General features: G+C 44.9%; 1 protein-coding gene across 4 annotated transcripts in view; it reads left to right on the top strand.

Moving 5' to 3' along the window:
- The first annotated feature begins 3019 nt into the window (after positions 1 to 3019).
- The window catches only part of ARHGEF40 (Rho guanine nucleotide exchange factor 40), a 52742-nt gene continuing 32114 nt past the window's right edge, over positions 3020 to 23647 (top strand). For 2 of the 4 annotated variants that reach the window (XM_060780610.2, XM_067469937.1), the window contains exon 1: positions 3023 to 3358. In XM_060780610.2, the coding sequence (XP_060636593.2) occupies positions 3038 to 3358 (321 nt within the window). In that variant the 5' untranslated portion in view covers positions 3023 to 3037. The other 2 variants (XM_067469939.1, XM_060780608.2) reach the window with 2 other exon arrangements.

The following is a 23647-nucleotide window of genomic DNA, read 5'->3' as shown; positions in this document are numbered from 1 at the left end:
AAATGAAATTATTATTATTTGAAACACAACAAGATGAGTCCACAGCAAACAAGATCACCCTGCTGGTTGTTGTATTGGATCACACGTTGGACACTTTCCAAGTGTCTAGGACTGTGTGATGTATTGGCGAATAATATGTGCAGATCCCAGTAAGGTGGCCTTTTGCAGCTGGCAGATGGTAATTTTGTCAGCGCCTATTGTGTTTAAGTGCAGGCCAAGGTCTTTAGGCCTGCACCCAGTGTGCCAATCACCACTGGGACCACCTTGACTGGGTTGTGCCAGAGTCTTTGCAGTTTGATCTTTAAATCCTCATATTGTGTCAGCTTTTCCACTTGTTTCTCTTCAATCCCGCTGTCGCCTGGGATTGCAACATCGACGATCCATATTTTGTTTTTTTAACATGATTGTGAGGTCAGGCGTATTGTGCTCCAAAACTCTGTCAGTCTGAATTCGGAAGTCCAAGAGTAGTTTGACATGTTCATTTTCTGTAACTTTTTCAGGTTTGTGATCCCACCAGTTCTTTGTCGCAGGCAGATGGTATTTGTGGCACAAGTTCCAATGAATCATCTGAGCAACGGTGTTATGTCTCTGCTTGTAGTCTGTCTATGCGATCTTCTTGCAGCAGCTGAGGATGTGATCTATGGTTTCATCTGCTTCCTTGCAGAGCCTACACTTGAGATCTGTTGTTGACTTTTCAATTCTGGCTTTGATGGCATTTGTTCTAATGGCTTGTTCTTGGGCTGCTTGGTATGGTGACATCAATAATCCAAACATTTTTCTTTTCCACAATCGTGAGGTCTGGTGTATTGTGTTCCAAAATGTTATCAGTCTGGATTTGAACATCCCACAGTATTTTTGAATGTTTATTTCCCACTACCTTTGCAGGTTGATGGCAGGTGGTTCTTGGAACCAGAAGTGGCCCTAGGTAATTTTCAACGGTAAGCAAACAGTATTTTGGCGCCCCCCCCCCCCCCCACCAATCATTGATATATGTTTTCTGTTTGTCGTGGGAGTTCTGTGTGCCATATTTGGTTCAATTCCATCATTGATGGAGTTCAGAATGCTCTTTGATTGTAGGTGAACGATACATCCTAGTAACTACACTTGCCGCACTTGCTCCCTTGCCTGGCCCGCTTTGGGTCCGGCGTGCCTGAAGACCCCGGCGTGTGCACCAAAAGTAACCTCTTATCCTGACTTTCTCCTCAGCCATTGGGACCAAGAGAGAGAGAGGTGGAGATGCCCACCTTTCCTGAAGGTAGGCGCAAAAACAAAGGAGGGAGTGGAGGTGGGAGATACCTCCAGCCGGAGGGGCTCTCTCTCTCTCTTGGTCCCAATGGCTGAAGAGAAAGTCAGGAGAAGAGGCAACTTTTGGTGTGCACGCCAGGATCTTCAGACACGCCTCCAGACCCGAAGCGGGTCAGGCGCGGCGGCTCTGCCCCTTGGCCCACCTGCGGATTGGGGAGAGGAGAGGAGGCGGGTGGAGCGCCGGGGGATCGGGAAAGGGAGCCGGTCATGGGGAAGAGATCGAACGCGGAGAACGATTGAGCGCTGGCTCTGCTTGCGCACCCGGTGGCCAGGTGGAGCAGGAACGAGAGGGGCTATGCGAGGCTAAAGGGCCTGGCCCCTTTGGGAAGAGGATCGCCCAACAGCGAGGCAAGAAAGCCGAGGCTCACCCCCGGACTGCTAGGGATGTTGTGAGCTGAGGGGGTGCTCCTCAAGTGGCGGTCGAGGGGCATTTACAGAGGCACTTCTGCGTCCCTGGCAAAAAATATATTCTGCGACTGCTTACTTCGCATAATGGATGAGCCGCCCCTGCTTGGAACATAAGTTCCAATGAATCATTTGGGCCACAGAGTTGTGCCTGTTTGTAGTCCGTCTGTGCGATTTTCTTGCAACAGCTGAGGATATGATCCATGGTTTCATCAGCTTCCTTGCACAGTCTGCATTTTGGGTCATTAGCTGATTTTTCAATCCTGGTCTTCTTCTTCTTCTTCTTATTTACTATTAGATGTTGTTGTGACCTTGGTTTTGGCTTTCAGTTTGCTGAGATTAAATAGCTTGCCATCTGTCCCACAGATGATTTCCACGGCCGGTGGGTAGCTTCCCATCCACAAGGTGGGAATAGGTATATCTACACTGACATATAATCCAGATTATCTGTGTTGAACTGGGTTATATGGCAGTGTAGGCTCCTATAATCCAGTTCAACACAGATAATCTGGATTCTATGTCAGTGTAGATATACCTATTCCCACTTTGTGGATGGGAAGCTACCCAACTGGATTATAGGAGCCTACAGGCCTGTAGCGAGGGGGTGGTTTTAGGGGTTCAACCCCCACCCGAAATGTTTCAGATTTTTTTTAAAAAACCTGGTTTACTCATGAATTTTAACTGGTTAACCCAATCCCCATGCTGCTAAGTCTATGAGATGCAAAAAATTAAGAGTCCCTCCAGAACTGTAAGCACTATCTCAAGCAAATATTGACAATTTATTCACACTGTCATTACTTGCAGCAATAGCCCATGTAGCAAAGCAACCAAGTTGGGTGTGTGTGTGTTGAATGCTCTCATTAAGGAGGCCAGACTTGGTGGAGGTGGTTGACAGGGGCGGAGCTGCAGGCTATGGAAGGTTGCTCTGCCCCCTGCTGTGCTCTTGGCTTCAGCGTGAGCTAGGAGGCAGGGTTCAACAGCCCCCCCTCCCGAATTTTTCAACCCTCCCCGAAATTTTCAACCCCCCCACCCCCCAAATTGTCAACCCTCCCCGAAATTTTTTTCTGGCTACGGCCCTGGGAGCCTACACTGCCATATAACCCAGTTCAAAGCAGCTAATTGGGAGTTTGGATGAGAATGAGCTGGGCACCCCCTGCTCCACAGGTTGAGTAGCCTGACTCGGAGGGAAAGGCGCTCTGCACAGGCTCAGAGGCTCCTTCCTGGCTTGACCTTTACTCCTCCTGGGGAGGGACTGCTTGTGTCTCCCTCCAAGGGCAGGGCGGGCAGGCGGAGCCCAGCCTGGTCCCCCCCTGCTCTCTTCTCTCCAATGCTTTTGCTGGTCTTCCCTTCCCTTCCCTTCCTTCCTTCCTTCCCTCTCCTCCTCCTCCTCCTCCTCTTCTTTCTCCTCTTTGCTGCCGCAGCGGCGTCTCCCTCTCTCCCTCTCTCCTCTCTCCCTCTCTCTCTTTCTCCACGTGCCCTTGGCCGGGCTCTTCGGAGGCGACTGCAGCTGCAGCCGGGATTGCTGCCAGGGGGGTGGCTTGCTTCCTTCCCTTCCTCCCCAAGCGGGGGAAGGGGCTGGATCGGGGAGTCCAGGCGCAGCAGACAGAGAAGCAGGCGCTTCCCCGGAGCAGAGTCCGCCTGCGCCATGGTGAGTGAGGGAGGGAGAGAGTGAGTGAACCCCTTGCGCCTTGGGCCGGGTCTACCTTTGTGGGGAGAGCTTCGGGAAAGATGCAGGTAGGATGGCCAGGAGCGAAGAGAGCGTCTCCCTTCTCCCCTTTCCCCTTCTCCGCCCTTCCTTTGAAGGACGGGCATCGCAATGGGGGCGTCTGGAGAGGTTGGAGAGCTGGGCACGGTTAGGAAAGACTGGCATCCTCCAAGAGGGAAAAGAGCTCTCTTCTTCCAGCCGCATCCTGACTCCAGATTCCTCGCAAGTAAGTGCTGCTGTGAGTCAACTATATGGCTGCATCTCTACACTATGCAAAGAGGGGACTTTGATGCCGCTTTAGAGCCGCTTTGCAAGGTGTGTCGCTAAAACTACAACTCCTACGGTGTGTAGATGCATCCTCTCTATGAGCTGGTAGCCAAAGGGAGGGATTCTGCCATTCACTTCATTCCACTTCATGGATGTGAATGGAGACTCTTAGTTGTGAATGCTTAGCTTTGCAAGCTCGGGATAATGAATAGTATAGTATAATGAATACAATCCTAGAGTTGGAAGAGATCTCATGGGACATCTAGTCCAACTCCCTGCCAAGAAGCAGGAAAATTGCATTCAAAGCGCCCCTGACAGATAGCCAGCCAGGCTCTGTTTAAAAGCCTCCAAAGAAGGAGCCTCCACCACACTCCAGGGCAGAGAGTTCCACTGCTGAACAGCTCTCAACCTTCCTAATGCCGCGACCCCTTAATGCAGTTCCTCATGTTGTGTTGACTGATCGCCAAACATAACATCATTTTTTTGCTACTTCATAACTAATTTTGCTACTGTTATGAATCGCAATGTAAATATCTGATATGCAGCAGGATGTATTTTCATCCACTGGACCAAATTTAGCACAAATACCTAATACACTCAAATTTGAATGCTGGTGGGGTTGGGGAGGGGAGTGATTATGTCATTTGGGAGTTGTCGTTGCTGGGATTTATAGTTCATCCACAATCAAAGAGTGTTGGAGTTGTAGTTCTACATCCAGAGATCACTGCAAAACAATAATGGATCTGGACCAAACTTAGCATGAATCCTAAATATGCCCAAATATGAACACTGGAGGAGTTTGGGGGAAATAGACTGTCACATTTGGGAGTTGTAGTTGCTGGGATTTGTAGTTCACCTACAATAAAAGAGCATTCTGAACTCCACCAACAAATGGAATTGAACCAAACTTGGCACACAGAATATTTTCCATTCCACGATGAATGGAAAATATTAGGTTTGGTGGGCATTGATCTTGAGTTTTGGAGTTGTAGTTCTCCTACATCCAGAGATCACTGAAACAATAATGGATCTGGACCAAACTTGACACCCATCTTCAATATACCCAAATGTGAACACTGGAGGAGTTTGAGGGAAATAGACTGTGACATTTGGGAGTTGTCGTTGCTGGGATTTATAGTTCACTTATCAAAGAGCATTCTGAACTCCACCAAGGATGCAGTTGAACCAAACTTGGCACATAGAACTCCCATGACCAACGGAAAATACTGGAAGGGTTTGGTGGGTATTGACCTTGAGTTTTGGAGTTGTAGTTCTCCTTAATTCAGAGAGCACTGTGAAACAATAATGGATCTGGACTAAACTTGGCACGAATCTTCTATGTTCCCAAATGTGAACACGGGTGGAGTTTGGGGAAAATAGACCTTGACATTTGGGAGTTGTAGTTGCTGGGATTTATAGTTCACCTACAATTAAAGAGCATTCTGAACTCCACCAATGATGGAATTGGTCCAAACTTGGCACATAGAACTCCCATGACCAACAGAAAATACTGGAAGGGTTTGGTTGGCATTGACCTTGAGTTTTGGAGTTGTAGTTCACCTACAACGAGAGATCGCGGCAAAACAATAATGGGTCTGGACCAAACTTGGCACGAATCCTCAATATCTCCAAATGTGAACTGGTGGAGTTTGAGGAATTTGGGGAAAATAGGCTGTGGGAGTTGTAGTTGCTGGGATTTATAGTTCAGCTACAATCAAAGAGCATTCTGAACCCCACCAACGATGGAATTGGGCCAAACTTCCCACACAGAACCCCCATGACCAACAGAATAAATAAAAATGTGTTTTCTGATTGTCTTTGGCAACCCCTCTGATACCCCCCTTGCAACCCTTCCCAGGGGTCCCGACCCACTAGGAATACGGGATGTTAAAGGTGGATATGACTCTTTCTCCACAAGGGATGTTTCTTCAACCCCTTTTACTGCTTTCTGAATCTTGACTCCAAGCTGCAGTCCTTAGGACTCCAAACCAAGCCTTTTCTTCCTTCTTCGTTCTGCCAGGGTTTTCTTTCTTTGTCCCTCCAGGATGTATTCTGCCAAAGGCTTTGGCAGCATGCGTGGTGCCACAAGGAGGAAAAAATGACTCGAATTCTAGACCGGGAAGCAAAGAGTAGTTTTGCTCTTGGATCTCAAGGGGAGATCTGATCTCATCCCTCTTCTGACTAGGCTCAGGTTGGATGCCCCAAGTGGAAGATAGGTAGCAAAGGGAGTTCTTTCTTTCTTTTTAGATGATTGTTAAAGAAATTCATTCAGTTCAGAGCTGTAGGCAATGTTTCAGAGACAGGCAATGGGAAACCAACTCTGAGTAATATCCCTTGCCTAAGAAAACTCAATAACTGGAAGGCACACACATTCACATACGAAACATTGGCCTTTGGGGAACAGAACTTAGTTGGGTTGCTATGAGTTTTCTGGGCTGTATGGCCATATTCCAGAAGCATTCTCTCCTGACATTTCGCCCACATCTATAGCAGGCATCCTCAGAGGTTGAGAGGTTTGTTGTCCAAGGCTTTCATGGCCGGAATCACTGGATTGCTGTGAGTTTTCCTGGCTGTATGGCCGTGTTCCAGAAGCATTCCCTTCTGAAGTTTTGCTCACATCTATGGCAGGCATCCTCAGAGGTTGAGAAGTTTGTTGTCCAAGGCTTTGTGGCCAGCTACTGGTCAAAGGACATTTAATCAACTACCAAGCTTGCAAACTTTGTGTTTTATTTGTTTGTTTGTTAAAAATGTGATACAACTGTTTGGTTTGCTCCTGACATGATAAAGAAATAAATAGCCGGAATCACTGGATTGCTGTGAGTTTTCCAGACTGATTGCCATGTTCCAGAAGCATTCTCTTCTGAAGTTTCGCCCACATGGCAGGCATTCTCAGATGTTGTGAAATTGTTGTTGAAAGCTTTCATGGCTGGAATCACTGGGTTGCTGTGAGTTTTCCAGGCTGTATGGCCATGTTCCAGAAGCATTCTCTCCTGACATTTCACCATAGATGTGGATGAAACGTCAGGAGGGAATGCTTCTGGTACATGGAAATACAGCCTGGAAAATTCACAGCAACCCAGTTGTGAGGTTTGTTGGAAACTAGGCAACTGGGGTGTATATATATGTGGAATGTTCAGGGTGGAGAAAGAAGTCTTGTCTGTTTCAGGCAAGTGTGAATCTTGGAGTTGATCACCTTGATTAGCATTGAGTAGTCTTGCAGCTTCAAAGCTTGGCTGCTTCCTGTCTGGGGGAATCCTTTGTTGGAAGATGATAAGCTGGCCCTGATTATTCCTTGTCTGGAATTTCCCTGTTTTTGAGCCAATATTTGAAGCTGGAAGGCTATTCAGTGCTAATCAAGGTGGTCAGTTGCAACATTCACACTTGCCTCAATCAGACAAGAGTTCTTTCTCCCACCCTGGACATTCCACAGATATATAAACCTCACTTGTCTAGTTTCCAACAGACTTCACAAACTCTGAGGATGCCTGCCATAGATGTGGGCAAAATGTCAGGAGAGAATGTTTCTGGAGCATGGCCATACAGCTCAGAAAACTCACAACATCCCAGTGATTCTGGCCATGAAAGCCTTCGACAACACATAACTTAGTTCTTTATGTTCTAGTCTATTTGTGGGTGCTGGATCGGAACAAATTGCAAGTAAGTTGATCCAAAGGTGCATTCAGTTTAATACAAATGTGCAAGAAGGCTATCTTATATGTAAAAGAAAAGAGGAAAGGATAAAGGTCATCAAACTACTTCATTTATATATGTGTGTGTGTGTGTGTAAGAAAACTCCAAACAGCTATTTTTTCTAAGGAAAAGCTGAGCGTGCATGGAGGTGGAGAATCAACATACTTATATTTAATCATATTAGGCATTTATTGGCTGCTGTATAGTGTAGTGTACGGAACAAAGAAGCAATGGAAGGGATCTCCCCCCCTTTTTGTTGGTTTCTTTTCCACTCCGAAACGTCCCTTCGCTGCCAGCTATTTTCCTCCCACATCTCCACCTAGTTCCAGATGTGGGTTTGCATGGCTGGAAGACCAGAGCTTGGGAAAGTTAGTCTTTGGACTACAACTTCCAGAATTCCCAAGCCGGTGTACTTTCTGGCTTTGGAATTCTGAGAACTGTTTTTCAAAAGAATTACATTTCTCCCCAAAGTGTTTTTAATTGTTTTGTTTGGTTTCTATCCCAGTTTTCTCCTGAATGGGACTCGAAGTGGCTTACGGTGTAAGTTAAAGGGGATCAGCTAAAACAGTGGTTTCCGACCTGTGGTCCTTGAACCACCGGTGATCTTTGAGAACTAAAATATGATCCATGGCCTCACTGTTACTACACCGCTGCAACGAGAGAAACTGGTCTTGCGAAACCCTCTTATAGTGCTGAGGCTTATTAAATAGTGTTTTCTGTGGGCGAATAGATGGCGACTACTGGATGGCATATGTACTGTATCAGAAACTAGAGCTGATGTGGTTTATCCAATGCAATTTTCTGAATCAGCACCCCAAATAACAAAACTGAATCTAAAGTTGACCAAAAACTGATTCATAACCCTGTTGGTACTAAATTTGGAGAGTGGTCCCTGGTCAAAAAAAGTGTTGGAAACCACTGATCTAAAACAATGCAGAGTGCAAAAGTTTAAAATGGATGCATCCAATCACTATATTTTAGATGTTACCACTAAAATGCTTAAAATCTGTATTAGTTACTAATTGCATCGCAGAAGACCTCTTCAATCTGAAACGTCTTTGCCTTTGGCACAAAGGTAGTAGAGATGTGACAGCGCAAACTTCTCCTGAGAGCAAGGAAGATTCAAAACTTAGGAGCCACCACCAAGAAGGCTTTCCCTATTTTCTCACTAGTGGAGCCTGGGGGCCCTTCCACACAGCCATATATCCCAGAATATCAAGCAGAAAATCCTACAATATCTGCTTTGAACTGGGTTATCTGAGTCCACACTGCCATATATTCCAGTTCAAAGCTAATAATGTGGGATTTTATTCAGTTCTGGGAGGGTATGGGATAGGGCAGAGTTTCTCAAACTATTATCCTCCAAATGTTTTGAACTTCATCTCCCACAGTTCCTAGCAGCTGGTAATCTGACTAGGATTTATGGGAGATGAAGTCCAAAACACCTGGAGGAGCACTGTTTGAAAAACACTGAGATAGAGGGGAAGCTCTCCCTCCCCCTTTGAAGACCATGGAAGGAGACCCCAGCAGCCACCCAATCTATTCACCTGCCATGTAGTAATAATATACAAGTAGAGCACTCCTGACAGATGGCCATCCAGTTTTTGTTTAAAACCCTCCAGAGGCAATTCCACCACACTGTGGAAGCATTCAATAAGACTGAATGGTTCATATGGGGATAAGAGTTCATTAAATACATTGGAAGACCTTCTCACAGTGACACCACTCCAAGTGGCCAGCTTCAGGTCAAAGGAAATCTAGTATAATGCCAAGTTTTTAACTTTGTTTGTGTTTTTAACTACATTATAACGGTGTCCTCAGTTCTCTTCTGACATGATAAATTGGAAGCCATCTATGTTGGAGAGAAGAAAGTAGATTGGGTAGAGAGAAAATAGTGAAACTGTCAACAGTTTGCCTCTTCTTGAAATCACCTAGAATAAGTGGCAGATGAGTGATTTTTTGTGTGTCAGGAGTGACTTGAGAAACTGGAAGTCGCTTCTGGTGTGAGAGAATTGGCCGTCTGCAAGGACGTTGCCCGGGGACACGCAGATGTTTTCATGTTTTACCACCCTTGTGGGAGGCTTCTCTCATATCCCCGTACAGGGAGCTAGAGCTGACAGAAGGAGCTCATCCACTCTCTCCCCAGATTCTGACCTGTCAGTCTTCAGTCCTGCTGGTACAGGGGTTTAACCCACTGAGCCACCGGGAATTCCTAGATGAGTGATGTGCTATAATGTGTAACTTGGCCTGAGCAAAGGTAGACATTCCCTGTCTCCAAAATCACTTCTTAATCTGATGGCTCCTGTGCCCCATTGTGTCTTCAAAGCTGAAGCACATATTTCTCAATGGAGAGATTGTGATGCTGCAGGTCCCTTTGCGGTTGGGCACCTTTTCTTTCCCCACTCACTTTCAAAAACAAATGGTTCCTAAACTAAATGCTGTTGGTTATCTGTATGGGAAGTTACATCTTAATTCAAAGGAAATGAAACTCCTGGTAGTTCATTTGTAGGGAAGACTCTAACAGTGGGCCGACAATTCCATCCATTGCAGGCAACAGATTTTGGATGTTGTAAAAGCGCAGCAAATTGCGAGGTGTCCCCTCCCTATAATACATTTGCTGCCTAGGATAATTGTTTCTGGGATGTTTTCCTGCCCTGTAACTAAAGCTTTGGTTACTATGCACCTTGACATGTGTGGGTGGCATTTGCTGCTGCACATCATGAGCCGGCTCTGAGCATAAGATGCATGGAGAAGGCAATTTGGCCTGTAGCACCTTCAGTTTAAAAGTGATTAGGTGGCAGGTGATACAGAACCTGGGTCAGAGATCCTGGAAATCTACCAACTCTCTAGAGGGCAAGCAAATAGTCTCCACCATTGTTTCTCATCCGGGGGGTCGGGACCCTTGGGGGGGGTCTCAAGGGAGGTTTCAGAGGTGTCGCCAAGGACCATCAGAAAACATTTGGCAGAGAAGGCTGAGATCTCTCCACCTATCCTTCTTTTCCTTTCTGGTGTTGGTAAACTACAACTTAAAGAATTCAAAAACAGCCCCCCAACTGCACAAGTGTTCAATGTTGGCCATGTAGATAGTGTGCCAAGTTTGGTGCAGATCCATTGTGGGCTGGGTTCAGAGTGCTCTTTGATTGTAGGTGAACTCCCAAATGTCAAGGTCTATTTTCCTCAAACTTTGGTGGTGTTCACACCTGGACATATTGAGTATTTGTGCCAAGTCTGGTCCAGATCCATCATGATTTGAGTCCGCAGTGGTCTCTGGATGTGGGTGAACTACAACTCCCAAACTCAAGGTTAATGTCCACCAAACTACAACTCCAAGGTTGATGCCCACCAATCCCTTCCAGTATTTTCTATTGGTCATGGGAGTTCTGGGTGCCAAGTTTGGTTCAATTCCATCATTGGTGGAGTTCAGAATGCTCTTTGATTGTAAATGAACTATAAATCCTAGCAACTACAACTCCCAAATGACAAAATCAACCCACCCAACACCAGTATTCTAATTTGGGCGTTTCGAGTATTTGTGCCAAATTTGATCCAGTGAATGAAAATACATCCTGCATATCGGATATTTACATTATGATTCATAACAGTAGCAACATTACAGTTATGAAGTAGCAACAAAAATAATGTTATGGTTGGGGGTCTCCACGACATGAAGAACTGTATTAAGGAGTCGCAGCATTAGGGAGGTTGAGAAACACTGCTCTAGAGGGCAGTCAAATAGTCTGGACTACTGCAAAATAAGTGTTGTATGCTTCTGTGCATAGCTAGTCCTTATAAGGAGATGAGAGTCACTTGCTTTTGCTCATAATTCCAGATATTCCCAAGCTAGAAATGATGCCGGAGACTTACCTGAAAAAGAAAACAGTTGCATTTGTTCAACAGGAAGGCTTGTAGATAATTTTAAGCCCCATCTCCCTTGTTCCTGCTGTTTGCCATGGAGGAAATCATTCCTCTGGTGCACAAGCAAGCATCCTCAGCAAGGTGATTTGCTTTTTTGCCCCAAACCAAATTGTTCTCTCTTTCACATACAAAAACCAACTGTTCTAATAGTTGATTCTTTGTTCAGTTGCGCATCTTCCATAACACTTGAAGGTCACTGGCTAATTCAGGCATTGTGCAAACTTTGGCCCTTCAGATATTTTGGACTTCAACTCCCACAATTCCTAACAGCTGGGAGTTGAAGTCCAAAACACCTGGAGGGCTGAAGTTTGCCCATTGCAAACTTGTTGGATTTCAAGACAAGCTGACCTCCAAAGGAAGGGAATGGTATGGGTCAAGGGAAGAAATTATCTAATGGTCCTAGTTAATAGAGACATAACCATGACCGCTGTCATTTAGTGGGTAATATCTAAGATTCGGGTGATATATTTTTACAGCAGAACACACAGCAATGGGGAACACAACCATGGGAAATAACAACATTCCTCCTAGTCATAAGTATCGTGCCTCCTTTGAATAGAAAATACCATTCCGAGCTTTGTTGATAATTTGAATATGAAGATTTTTTTTGTCGTGTCAGGAGCGACTTGGGAAACTGCAAGTCGCTTCTGGTGTGAAAGAATTGGCCATCTGCAAGGATGTTGCCCAGGGGACACCTGGATGTTTTTGAGGTTTTATCATCTTTGTGGGAGGCTTCTCTCATGTCCCCGCATGAGGAGCTGGAGCTGACAGAGGGAGCTCATCCGCTCTCTCCCCAGATTTGAATCTCTGACCATTCGTTCTTCAGTCCTGCCGGCACAAGAGTTTAACTCATTGTGCCACCAGGGGCTCTTAATATGAAGATGATAGTATTGTAATAGGAAGCCAGGTCAGGATGAGCTCCTGACCTTCAGCCCAGCTCCCCGCCCACCTAATGGATCGAAAATAGCAATGTGAGTAAATGAATAGGAGCCGCATTAAGCGAGGAGGCAGTTGGAGGAAAGTTTGCAAACAAAGAAAGCTCTTCAGCAAAGAGATGGAGCAACAGTACTTCCCTGTGACCAGAACCAGTTTCTCTGCCTGATCAACCTTACAGGGTTGTTGACTATCTATGCTGACAATTGTGTCATCACCACTCAGCAGGGAGCTTTGAAATGGTTTAACAGAAGTTCTCTGAAGCTTTAGGTGTTGTTACAGCCTATTACAGGGAAAACCAGCTGATTTCTAATCCATCTAAAATACAGACATGTGCTTTTCACCTCAAGAACAGACAAGCATCTTGAGCTCTGAGGATTAGTTGAGAAGGAATCTCACTGGAGCATTGCATTACACCAAAATACCTGGGAGTTACCCTGGACCATGCTCTGACTTACAAAAAGTGGGTGCCAGAAATAATATCATACAAAAGCTGACTCGCATTACCTGGGGATCATAACCAGACATAGTGAAGACATCTGTCCTTGTGCTTTGATACTCTGCTGCTGAATACTCATGCCCAGTGTGGAACACATGTCACCATGTTAAAACAGTGGATGTGGCTCTTAATGAGACGTGTCACATTATCACAGGATGTCTATGCCCCACATCACTGGAGAGATTATACTTTTTAGCTGGTATTGCGCTACCTGACATCTGCCGGGAAGTAGCAGCCAATAATGAAAGGACCAAGGCAGTGATATCTCTGGCCCATCCCCTGTTCAAATATCAGCCAGCACGCCAATGCCTTAAATCAAGAAATTGCTTTCTAAGATCTACATAGATACTTGCAGGCCAGAGTCCAAAAGTGGCAGCAAGCGAGAGTCCAAAAGTGGCAGGCTCAAACCTGGAACCTCGATCCATGGCTGATACCGAATGAGAGACTCCCTCCTGGCGCACAGAAGACTGAGCAGCTTGAAAGATGCTGAACAGACTGTGCTCTAGCACCATGAGATGCAGAGCCAACCTTAAGAAATGAGGCCGCAAAGTGGAGTCCACACATGTGAGTGTGGAGAAGAGCAAACCACAGACCACCTACTACAATGCAGTCTGAGCTCTGCCACATGCACAATGGAGGGTCTTCTTATAGCAACAGAGGCACTCCTAAGTGGCCAGATACTGGTCAAAGCACATTTAGTATAATGCCAAGTTTTTAACTTAGTTGGTATTTTTAATACATTACAGCTGTACCCTTAATTTGCCTCTGACATGATAGATAAATAAATAACAGGGTTGTTGCGAGGATAAAGTGGGGGAATCATTGGTGCTGCTTTGAGCTGCATCACCTTATGGAAGTATTCATTCCCCTTTTTCACATTTTGTTGTTTTCAGCCATGAACTGTTACTCAAGGTCCACTTTATTAGCTTCGTTAACAAGTGAGATTCAGTAAAAATATTTTGCACCTTTGCTGTGTTGAGATAGCTCAAATGCATCAAGTAGTAAAACCAATTGAATCATTTTCATGTTCAGGTTCTGATGCAACAATATGTAGAAAATTCAAAGAGAGAATAAAGGGGTCTTGAATGTATTCCACTGAAAATCTGGTAGCGATGGATTACATGTAAACAGCTGGCTCAGAAGTATAGACATACTTTTTATATATTTCAGAACTAGGGATCATGACCAGTAATTTATTTTTTCTTGCATTCTCTATTTAAAATAACAACTCAGGCAATATTTACTAAGAACAGCAGAAGGAGGAAGGTTTTGCACAAAAATCAGACTAAGAAGCAGCAGGACTCTTGTCCGCGGACTTTGATTAACCTAACCTAAAGAGGAAAAGGACATAGCAGGCAACTTCTCTTTAGTTAAACAAGAAACCAGTTTTCTGCAACTTTCTAAAGCTGCCATGATCATAAACATTGCTGCTGAATTATGCATCTATCTCCCACTGGTTTATATGATATAGCTGTGCAAACTATCTAATGGGGAGGAGAGGGGGAAGGAATGGAGGGGCAACATGATGCCTTAATTTGTTCCAGGCCAAGCAATGTTTACTCAAAGCTGCCACTGCTCCTGGTTGCATATGAAGAGGAACCTGTGCTTACCTGAAAGATTCAGGTTGTGTCCAGGTTGAACATTGAGAAAACCAAAGTGCTCTTCCAGCAGTCAGCAGCCAATCCCTCTGTAATGCCAGAAATACAGCTTAATGATGTAACATTAGAAAATGTTGACCATTTCCGCTATCTTGGCAGCCACCTCTCCACAAAAGTCAACATTGACACTGAAATACAACACCACCTGAGCTCTGCAAGTGCAGCATTCTTCCAAATGAAGCAGAGAGTGTTTGAGGACCGGGACATCCGTAAGGAGACCAAGGTGCTTGTTTATAAATGTGAAGCTTTGGCTTTGCCTTCTCCTCTCTTCTGCTTTAGTACACCCTGTTTATAGTCCTTCCCAATACTGTAGATACCTTCCTCTGTGTTGGGTTTTGGGTGGAGCTTAAACATCCCTCAGAGGCCAGTCTTAGTTGGTCTATTCCTTTTCCCTGCACAGAGCTCTTTGCTGGACTCCTCCTTCTTTCTACAGCAGAGCTACAGTGAATTAGAGGCATAGACATTGTCTGGAATCCTAGGTCAAGCAAACCAAAACAGGCATTTGTAGCATCTGCTGCAGCGTTTACCAGTATTTTATACCAGCAGTCCAAAGGATGATAGAAGCTTTTGGCCAGCATAAGCTTCACAGGAGAGAAGATTAAGACAGTTTGTAAGCAACAATTTATAATCCATCGCTTTACACCAGAGGCAAAAGACTTTCAAAGATCCCAGAAAGATGACTGCAACCAGCAAGATCTTCTTTTTTTAATGTACTGTTTTAAGTAACCTTATGATAGTCCTGGGTAGAGTTAACCCTTTATTCATCTTGTTTCAGTAAACTCATTTGGTCATCTTTTTACCTTGCCTCAAAGTGCCTCTGTCTGCTAAAAGTTCTTAATCTTAACAAAGGTATACAGATAGCCCCTGAGTAAAGCCAGACAGTATAGTTTTCCCAAAGGCTCGGGCGTGCCATCACAATAAAGCTATTGTCCTCCCAACCCGGTTATACTCCTGCGAAATGTGGACTGTCTACAGACGTCACACTCAACTCCTGGAATTATTCCATCAGTGTTGCCTCTGGAAAATCCTGCAAATCTCTTGGGAAGACTGGCCGACAAATGCCAGCATGCTAGAAGAAACAAAAGACCACCAGCATTGAAGCGATGCTCCTATACCATCAACTCTGCTGCGCTGTCCACATTGTCCGAAGACCTGATCACTGTCTCCCAAAGCAGTTACTATATTCCCAACTCAGGAATGGAAAATATAATATTGGTGGACACGAAAAGAGATTTAAAGATGGCTTAAAGCCAACCTTAAAAACTGTCGCATAGACACTGAGAACTGAGAAGCCCTGGCTTTTTAGCACTCTTACTGGAGGTCAGCTGTGATCAGCAGTGCTACAGAATTTGAAGAGGCACGAATGGAGGATGAAAGGGAGAAATGTGTCAAGCCAACCCTGACCGGGACCACCTTCCACCTAGAAACTGATGTCCTCACTGCGAGAGAACATGTGGATTAAGAATAGGGCTCCATGGTCAACTACGGACCCACTGCCAAGACATTACACTTGGATGGCCATTATCCTCTGGCTATGAGGGATCACCTAAGTAAGTAAGTTCACCTCACATTGAAGAGGATGAATTCCATTCTGTTCTGGTTGTGGTTGAGTGCCTTCAAGACATTTCTCATTTCTTGTGACCCTAAGGTGAACTTATTGCAGGGTTTCCATGGCAGAATTTGTTCAAAGGGGGTTTACCATTGCCTTTTTCTGAGGCAGAGAGAGTGTAACTTGCCCAAGGTTAGCCGACAGGCTCCATGGCCTAGCAGGGATTTGAACAATGGTCTCCCAGTGTCCTATTCCAATGTTCAAAGTGTTTTGCCATGCTGGCTCAGTTCTGGGACTTAAAAGCAAGTCATAAGCTCATGACGCATAGTCTAGGTTTTTGCACCTGGTTCTGCTTGGTGGATTGCAGGGTTCTGGTAAAAAGCAGAGTAGGTCCTGCAAGCTTGTGGTCTGGCCAACCCTGCATTAGCAGATGGGCTGGGTTTTGCTTCTGAGATTTGATGTGCAATGACTTTTTCACAAATGCCAGCTCATCACATAGGATGCAGTCCCTGAGTGAGTCCCTTTAGCCAAGTTCACATGTGTGAACTTGGCTAAAGATGGGACTTAACTTCTTAAGCAGAAGCACCTAGTGTCACAATGGGTTAAACCTGAAGACTGACAGGACGGAGGTTCAGATCTTGGGAGAGTGCGGAAGAGCTCCCTCTGTCAGTTCCAGCTCCCCATGCGGGGACATGAGAGAAACCTCCCACAAGGATGGTAAAACATCAAAACATCCGGGCATCCCCTGGGAAACGCCCTTGTAGATGGTCAATTCTCTCACATAAGAAGCGACTTGCAGCTTCTCAAGTTGCTCCTGACAAGGGAGAATAATCCACTATAGTGAATGAGCTATCCTTTGGCAATAGTTGTGAGTTCTCTGTGGCATTACAGAAGAAATATGGTGATCATTTCTTAGGCTAGAGCCCCCGGTGGCGCAATGGGTTAAACCCTTGTGCCAGCAGAACTGCTGACCGAAAGGTCAGCGATTCAAATCTGGGGAGAGGGTGAGCTCCTTCCTGTCAGCTCCAGCTGCTCATGCAGGAACATGAGATAAGCCTCCCACAGGATGGTAAAACATCCGGGTGTCCCCTGGGCAACGTCCTTGCAGATGTCCAATTCTCTCACACCAGAAGCGACTTGCAGTTCCTCAAGTTACTCCTGACACACACACAAAAAGCCAAAAAAACATCTTAACCATATTTTATTTGAAACCAGCCCTTGTTAGATGTAGAATAGTGGCTAAGAGATAGTTTTATTTGAGATCAGCCCACTTAAAATGTGGAATAATGGTTAAGAGATAGAGTTTGCGAACTACGACATCCCTGCTTTGAATCTTAGGGCCCTTCTACACTGCCATAAAAAACCCAGAGTATCACTGGATTATATAGCAGTGTTGATTTATATAATCCAAGGCAGATAATGTGGATTATCTGCCTTGATATTCTGGATTATATGGCAGTGTAGAAGGGGCCCAAATTCTGTTAAGTGATCTTTGGCCAGGACTTTATAACTTGGGGCCCTTCCACAAAGCCATATAATACAGGATATTAAGACAGATATTCTACAATATCTGCTGTGAACTGGATTATCTGAGTCCACACTGTCATATAATCCAGTTCAATATTGATTTTATACACCTGTGTGGAAGGGGCCTTGGATTCCTCCATCTGTCGTTAACTAACAATTCCCAACCTGTCACCAGATGATCAATAGCAGGGATGTTGTATTCCAGCATCTCAGGCCCCTTCTTAACTGCCATATAAAATTCAAATATTTGCTTTGAACTGGATTAAATGACAGTGTACACCAGGCATGGGCAAACTTTGATCCTCCAGGTGTTTTGGACTCCAACACCCACAATTCCTAACAGCTAGTAGGCCAAATCTCTCATGGACCTCTAGTGCAATGGAGGGAGGCAAGAGCATCTTGTTCATCGACTCAGTCAAATGTCTTGCACCAGGTTTGCCATAACTATTCCCTCATTAGGAACCAGACCCCCTAAGACAGTGTTTCTCAACCTTCCTAATGTTGCGACCCCTTAATACAGTTCCTCATGTTGTGGTGATCCCCAACCATAAAATTATTTTCGTTGCTACTTCATAACTGCAATTTTGCTAATGTTATGAATCGTCATGTAAATATCTGATATGCAGGATGTATTTTCATTCACTGGACCAAATTTGGCACAAATACCTGACACACCCACATTTGAATACTGCTGGGATTGTGGGGGATTGATTTTGTCATGTGGGAGTTGTAGTTGCCAGAACTTAAGAGTTCACCTTCAAAGAGCATTCTGAACTCTACCAACAATGGAATTGAACCAAACCTGACACACAGAACTTCCATGACCAACATAAAATATTGGGTTTAGTGGGCATTGATCTTGAGTTTTGGAGTTGTAGTTCACCTACATCCAGAGAGCACTGTGGACTCAATGATGGATCCGGACCAAACTTGGCACAAATACTCAATGTACCCAAATGTGAACACTGGTGGAGTTTGGGGAAAATAGACCTTGACATTTGGGAGTTATAGTTGCTGGGATTTATAGTTTGCTTACAATCAAAGAACATTTTGAACCTCACCAATGATAGAATTGGGCCAAACTTCCCACTCAGAACTCCCATGACCAACAGAAAGTACTGTGTTTTCTGATGGTCTTTGGCGACCCCTCCGCCACCCCCCCCCCCCACCCCCGGGGTCCTGATCCTCAGGTTGAGAAACGCTGCTCTAAGAGCTTTTGATTTCCAATCAGCCTTCCTTATGCTTTTTACTTTGTTTCGTGTACTGGTATTTGTGTGGGACAAGCATTCTGATTTGTGTTTATGGCGATAACAGTTGAACTAGAGGCGGATGTGGACGAGTGGTAATTGTTAGAGATCAATCTAGCCAAAATAACATAATGAGAGAATTGCTGTGGGCGGAACACAAAAGACAGGAACAATTCCAGAAATGTTTTCCTGGCTGCCTTTTGTCAGGCCAGCTGTGTTTGTTACTCACTACATAGGGCTTGTCTCAGAAATATCAGGATTTAATGTAATTCAAAAGCTGGCTATCCTATCTGACCGACACTATTAGACAATAGAAAAAATCTAATGTGGGCTATAGGTTTTTTTTCCATATCAGGGGCGACTTGAGAAAACTACAAGTCGCTTCTGATGTGAGAGAATTGGACGTCTGTAGTGACATTGCCATGGGGACACCCGGATGTTTTACCATCCTGGGGGAGGCTTCTCTCATGTCCCTGCATGGGAAGCTAGAGCTAACAGAGGGAGCTCAACGCTTTCTCCCCTCAGCAGTCCTGCCGTCACAAGGGGTTAACCCACTGCACCACCAAGGGCTCTATAGAAGGTAGAACATGTAATATTTGGCAAATCCTACCCGGCACCTCTGTCTGAAATGTAATAAATAGAATAATTACGGCTTCAGTGTCTGCAACATTGTAAAAAAAGGTTAAGGCTTAGAAAGGCAACTTTGAAGGAACTAAGTGAGATCCTCGAGTGTAAAGGTATATCATTAAGTACCAAAGTCAGGATGATCCATGCCATAGTATTTCTGATGTCTATATATGGCTGTGAAAACTCGATAATGAATAGAACTGAGTGGGATGGAATAAGCTCATTTGGGAGAGGAAAGTTCTGTAGGTTGTAGAATTGCTGAAAAGAGAAATAAGTGGATCCTGAGCAAATCAAACTAGAATTCTCCCTAGAAGCCAAAATGATGGAACTGAGGTTATTATACTTTAGATATGTCATGTCTCGTTGGAAAAGATGATAGTAGAAGCCAATAGGAAAAGAGGAAAACTCCATTATAGATGTGCAGACTCAATTGAGGAGTTCGCAGCTCTGGGTAGGGTTGCTGATTACCAAGGCTCATGGAAGTTAGACCAACTTGACAGCAAATAACGTCATCAAAGGGAACTACCTTTCAGGGAGTCTTTCCAGATTACTCTATTCCAGCATTTCTCAACCTGGAGGTTGGGACCTCTAGGGGGGTCACAAGGAGGTTCAGAGGGGTCGCCAAAGACCATCAGAAAACCCGTATTTCTGATGGTCTTTGGAACCCTTTTGGTAGAGAAGACTGAAGATCTCTTGCCTGTCCTTCTCTTCCTTTTTGGAAACAGACGGCGAATCCTCCCACCCAAAACCCTCCTCCGTTGTGATTGGCTGGCCTCTCAGCCAAGGGGAGAGCTCTTTCTGAGACTCCAGGTAAGGAGGGAAGAGCAGGCATGCTCGGTGCATGGCAGCGTGGTGTACATATGTGGGGCAAAGGAGAGCATGTGAGGCTGGAGGGAGGCTCGCACCAGTAAGTCCCTTCAAGGCATGGGGGTTCTGTATGGAAAGTTTGGCTCAATTCTATCATTGGTGGGGTTCAGAATGCAATTTGATTGTAGGTGAACTATAAATCCCAGCAATTATGGGATAGGGCTGTGTGGAACTGCCTTCCACACAGCCCTATATCCCAGAATATCAAGGCAGAAAATCCCACATTATCTGAGTGTAGATTCAGATAACCCAGTTCAAACAGATAATGTGGGATTTTCTGCCGTGATATTCTGGAATGTAGGGCTGTGTTGAAGGGCCTTCAAACTTCCAAATGTCAAGGTGTAATTTCTCCAAACTCCACCAGTGTTTGCATTTGGGCATATTGAGTATTGGTCCAGATCTATTATTGTTAGAGTCCACAGTGCCCTCTGGGTATGGGTGAACTACAACTCCAAAACTCAAGGTCAATGCCCACCAAACCCTTCCAGTATTTTCTGTGGTCATGGGAGATCTGTGTGCCAAATTTGGTTCAATACCATTGTTGGGCGTATTGTGTATTTGTGCCAAATTTGGTCCAGTGAATGAAAATACATCCTGCATCTCAGATATTTACATTATGATTCATAACAGGAACAAAATTACAGTTATGAATGAGCAATGAGAATAATGTTATGATTGGGGGTCACCACAACATGAAGAACTGTATTAAGGGGTCACGGCATTAGAAAGGTTGAGAAACACTGAGTTAGACCAACTTGACAGCAAATAACATCATCAAAGGGAACTGCCTTTCAGAGAGTCATCTGAGGATACTCCATTCCATTTTCTTTTTTCCCTGTTTTTCTGCTCCTACTCCAGGATCGATGTCAGTCAGCAATCCATACCTTCTAAACATGCTCTGCCCTCATTATGTTTTTTCTTGCAGTGACCCTTCCTCTAATTGCCCCTTGCCTAGGGATTATAAAATGTATATTTCTGCAAACCTTTGGGGTTTCTCCAACCCTGCTCCCTTCCTCCTTCCCTCTTGTGCATATGGATCAGAGCTTGGAAGAACTGTGTTTCAGATTATAGTCCTCGGATTTGCCCAGCCAATATGGTCCCTGGCCCTGCTGGTTGGAGGACTCTCTGGTTTGTGCCAAAGGACCCACTTTTGGAAAATGTGTTTTGAAGCACGGAGATATGGAGGCTCCAGTTCTGTGTCTGTTTGTGTGTGAGAGACAGAAGATACCACCAGCGATCTTTCTGGAGGAGGACGGCTGTCTGTGTGTTCCTGCCAGCCGCTCTTCTCGCTGGAAAGCGTCTGTCTTGCACACCCTCCAGGACGCTGAGCCAAGAAGGGGCCTCCCCACTCCTTCCTGCCTCCTGCCAGTGTCTGCGTGAGAAGGGGGGTTGCCTTTTCCTGTCGGGGATATGAAACTTTCCCTCAGGCTTGGCTGGCTCTGAATTCACACTTTCCTGCCCCTCTGCCAGAAAGTGGCAAAAAACCACAGAGGTAGGGGTGAGGGGACGGATCTGGAATGTGCAAGGAATACATTGCAGTACTTTCCATCATTTCACAAAACTTTGTGCCTCTCAGGAGTAGAGTTAAAGTTCAGAGAGGCTTAGTGTTGCTCCTGGAGCAGGGGCCAGGGGTCCTTTCACACCATTTCAATTGCCATGGAAATATCTGGTAGAGTTTTGGGGCTTGTAGATTGGAGTGGCACCAGCTCTCTCTGGTTGAGAGCTCTAAATACTCCTCTGCAAATTGCAAATCCCAGGTTTGCACAGGATGCAGCCATGGCAGTTAAAAGTGGGATTGTAGTGCTATAATTGGCTACGGTGAAAATGTCCCAAGTGGTCTCATTTAGGCTTCTTTGTGGGAAGAGAGTAGGTTGAAATCTTCAGGAGTGCTTAGCGGTAGAGCACCTGTCTTGTAATTAAAAACCACACAATCGACCTCCAGAATTAGCCTTTCCCAATCTGTCGCTTTCCAGTGGTGTTGGACTACAGATGCAGAAATGATGGAAATGGTAGTCCAGTACTTCTGGAGGCAACTGGGTTGCAGATGATAGTTTCAAGCCGGAGAGCTATTATAGAGATGCTCTTATCCTGGAACTGGGTTTCTTCCTGCCATGTGATTGGACTCCATGTAGAGCAGTGTTTCTCAACCTGGGGGTCGGGACTCCTGGGGGGGGGGGGTTGCGAGGGGGTGTCAGAGGGGTCACCAAAGAACATCAGAAAACACAGTATTTTCTGTTGATCATGGGGGTTCTGTGTGGGAAGTTTTGCCCAATTCTAACGTTTGTGGGGTTCAGAATATTCTTTGATTGTAGGTGAACTATAAATCCTTGCAACTACAACTCCCAAATGTCAAGGTCTATTTTCCCCAAACTCAACCAGTGTTCACATTTGGGTGCATTGAGTATGTGTGCCAAGTTTGGTCCAGATCCATCATTATTTGAGTCCATAGTGTTGTAAGTGAACTACAACTCCAAAACTCAAGATCAATGCCCACCAAACCCTTCCAATATATTCTGTTGCTCATGGGAGTTCTGTGTGGGAAGTTTTGCTCAATTCTATCGCTTGTGGGGTTCAGAATATTCTTTGATTGTAGGTTAACTATAAATCCCAGCAACTACAACTTTCAAATGTCAAAGTCTTATTTTCTCCCAAACTCCACCAGTGTTCACATTTGGGCATATTGAGTGTTCGTGCCAAGTTTGGTCCAGATCCATCATTGTTTGAGTGCACAGTGCTCTCTGGATGTAGGTGAACTATAAATCCAAAACTCAAACCCACCAAACCCTTCCAATATTTTCTGTTGGTCATGGGAGATCTGTGTACCAAGTTTGGTACATTCCATTGTGGATGAAGTTCAGAATGCGCTTTGATTGTAGGTTAACTATAATCCTAGCAACTACAACTCCCAAATGACAAAATCAATCTCCCCCAACCCCACCAGTATTCAAATTTGGGCATATTGGGTGTTTGTGCCAAATTTGGTCCAGTGAATGAAATACATCCTGCATATCGGATATTTACATTACGATTCATCACAGTAGCAAAATTACAGTTATGACGTAGCAATGAAAATAATGTTATCATTGGGGGTCATCACCACATGAGGAACTGTATTAAGGGGTCACGGCATCAGGAAGGAATTCATTAGGTGAGGACAGATTTTAGATTCAGCACCATTTATTCCAGCAGGGTCTACCCAAGTCATCTTGCTAGATAAGGTACAGCAAGAAATCTCCACCACTTTTTTGCAAGCTACTATTGAAAGCCAGTCAAATTATTTAGTGACTTGAAGTGTTCACCCCATCAGTAGTATACAATCATGCATTCAATAATGAACAATTTACTGCCTTCTCGTGACAACTTCAAAGCAGCTTCATGGGGCCCTATTTGGGAGGGATATCCTCTTCTCTAAACTGTCCTTGACGTTTGTGTATTTAAATTGATGAAGGAAAT

The sequence above is a fragment of the Anolis sagrei genome, chromosome 6 (genome assembly GCF_037176765.1).
Source record: "Anolis sagrei isolate rAnoSag1 chromosome 6, rAnoSag1.mat, whole genome shotgun sequence".
Lineage (NCBI taxonomy): Eukaryota > Metazoa > Chordata > Lepidosauria > Squamata > Dactyloidae > Anolis > Anolis sagrei.
The sequence above is the reverse complement of the archived record's forward strand: the minus strand, read 5'-3'. Positions and strand labels throughout refer to the sequence as shown.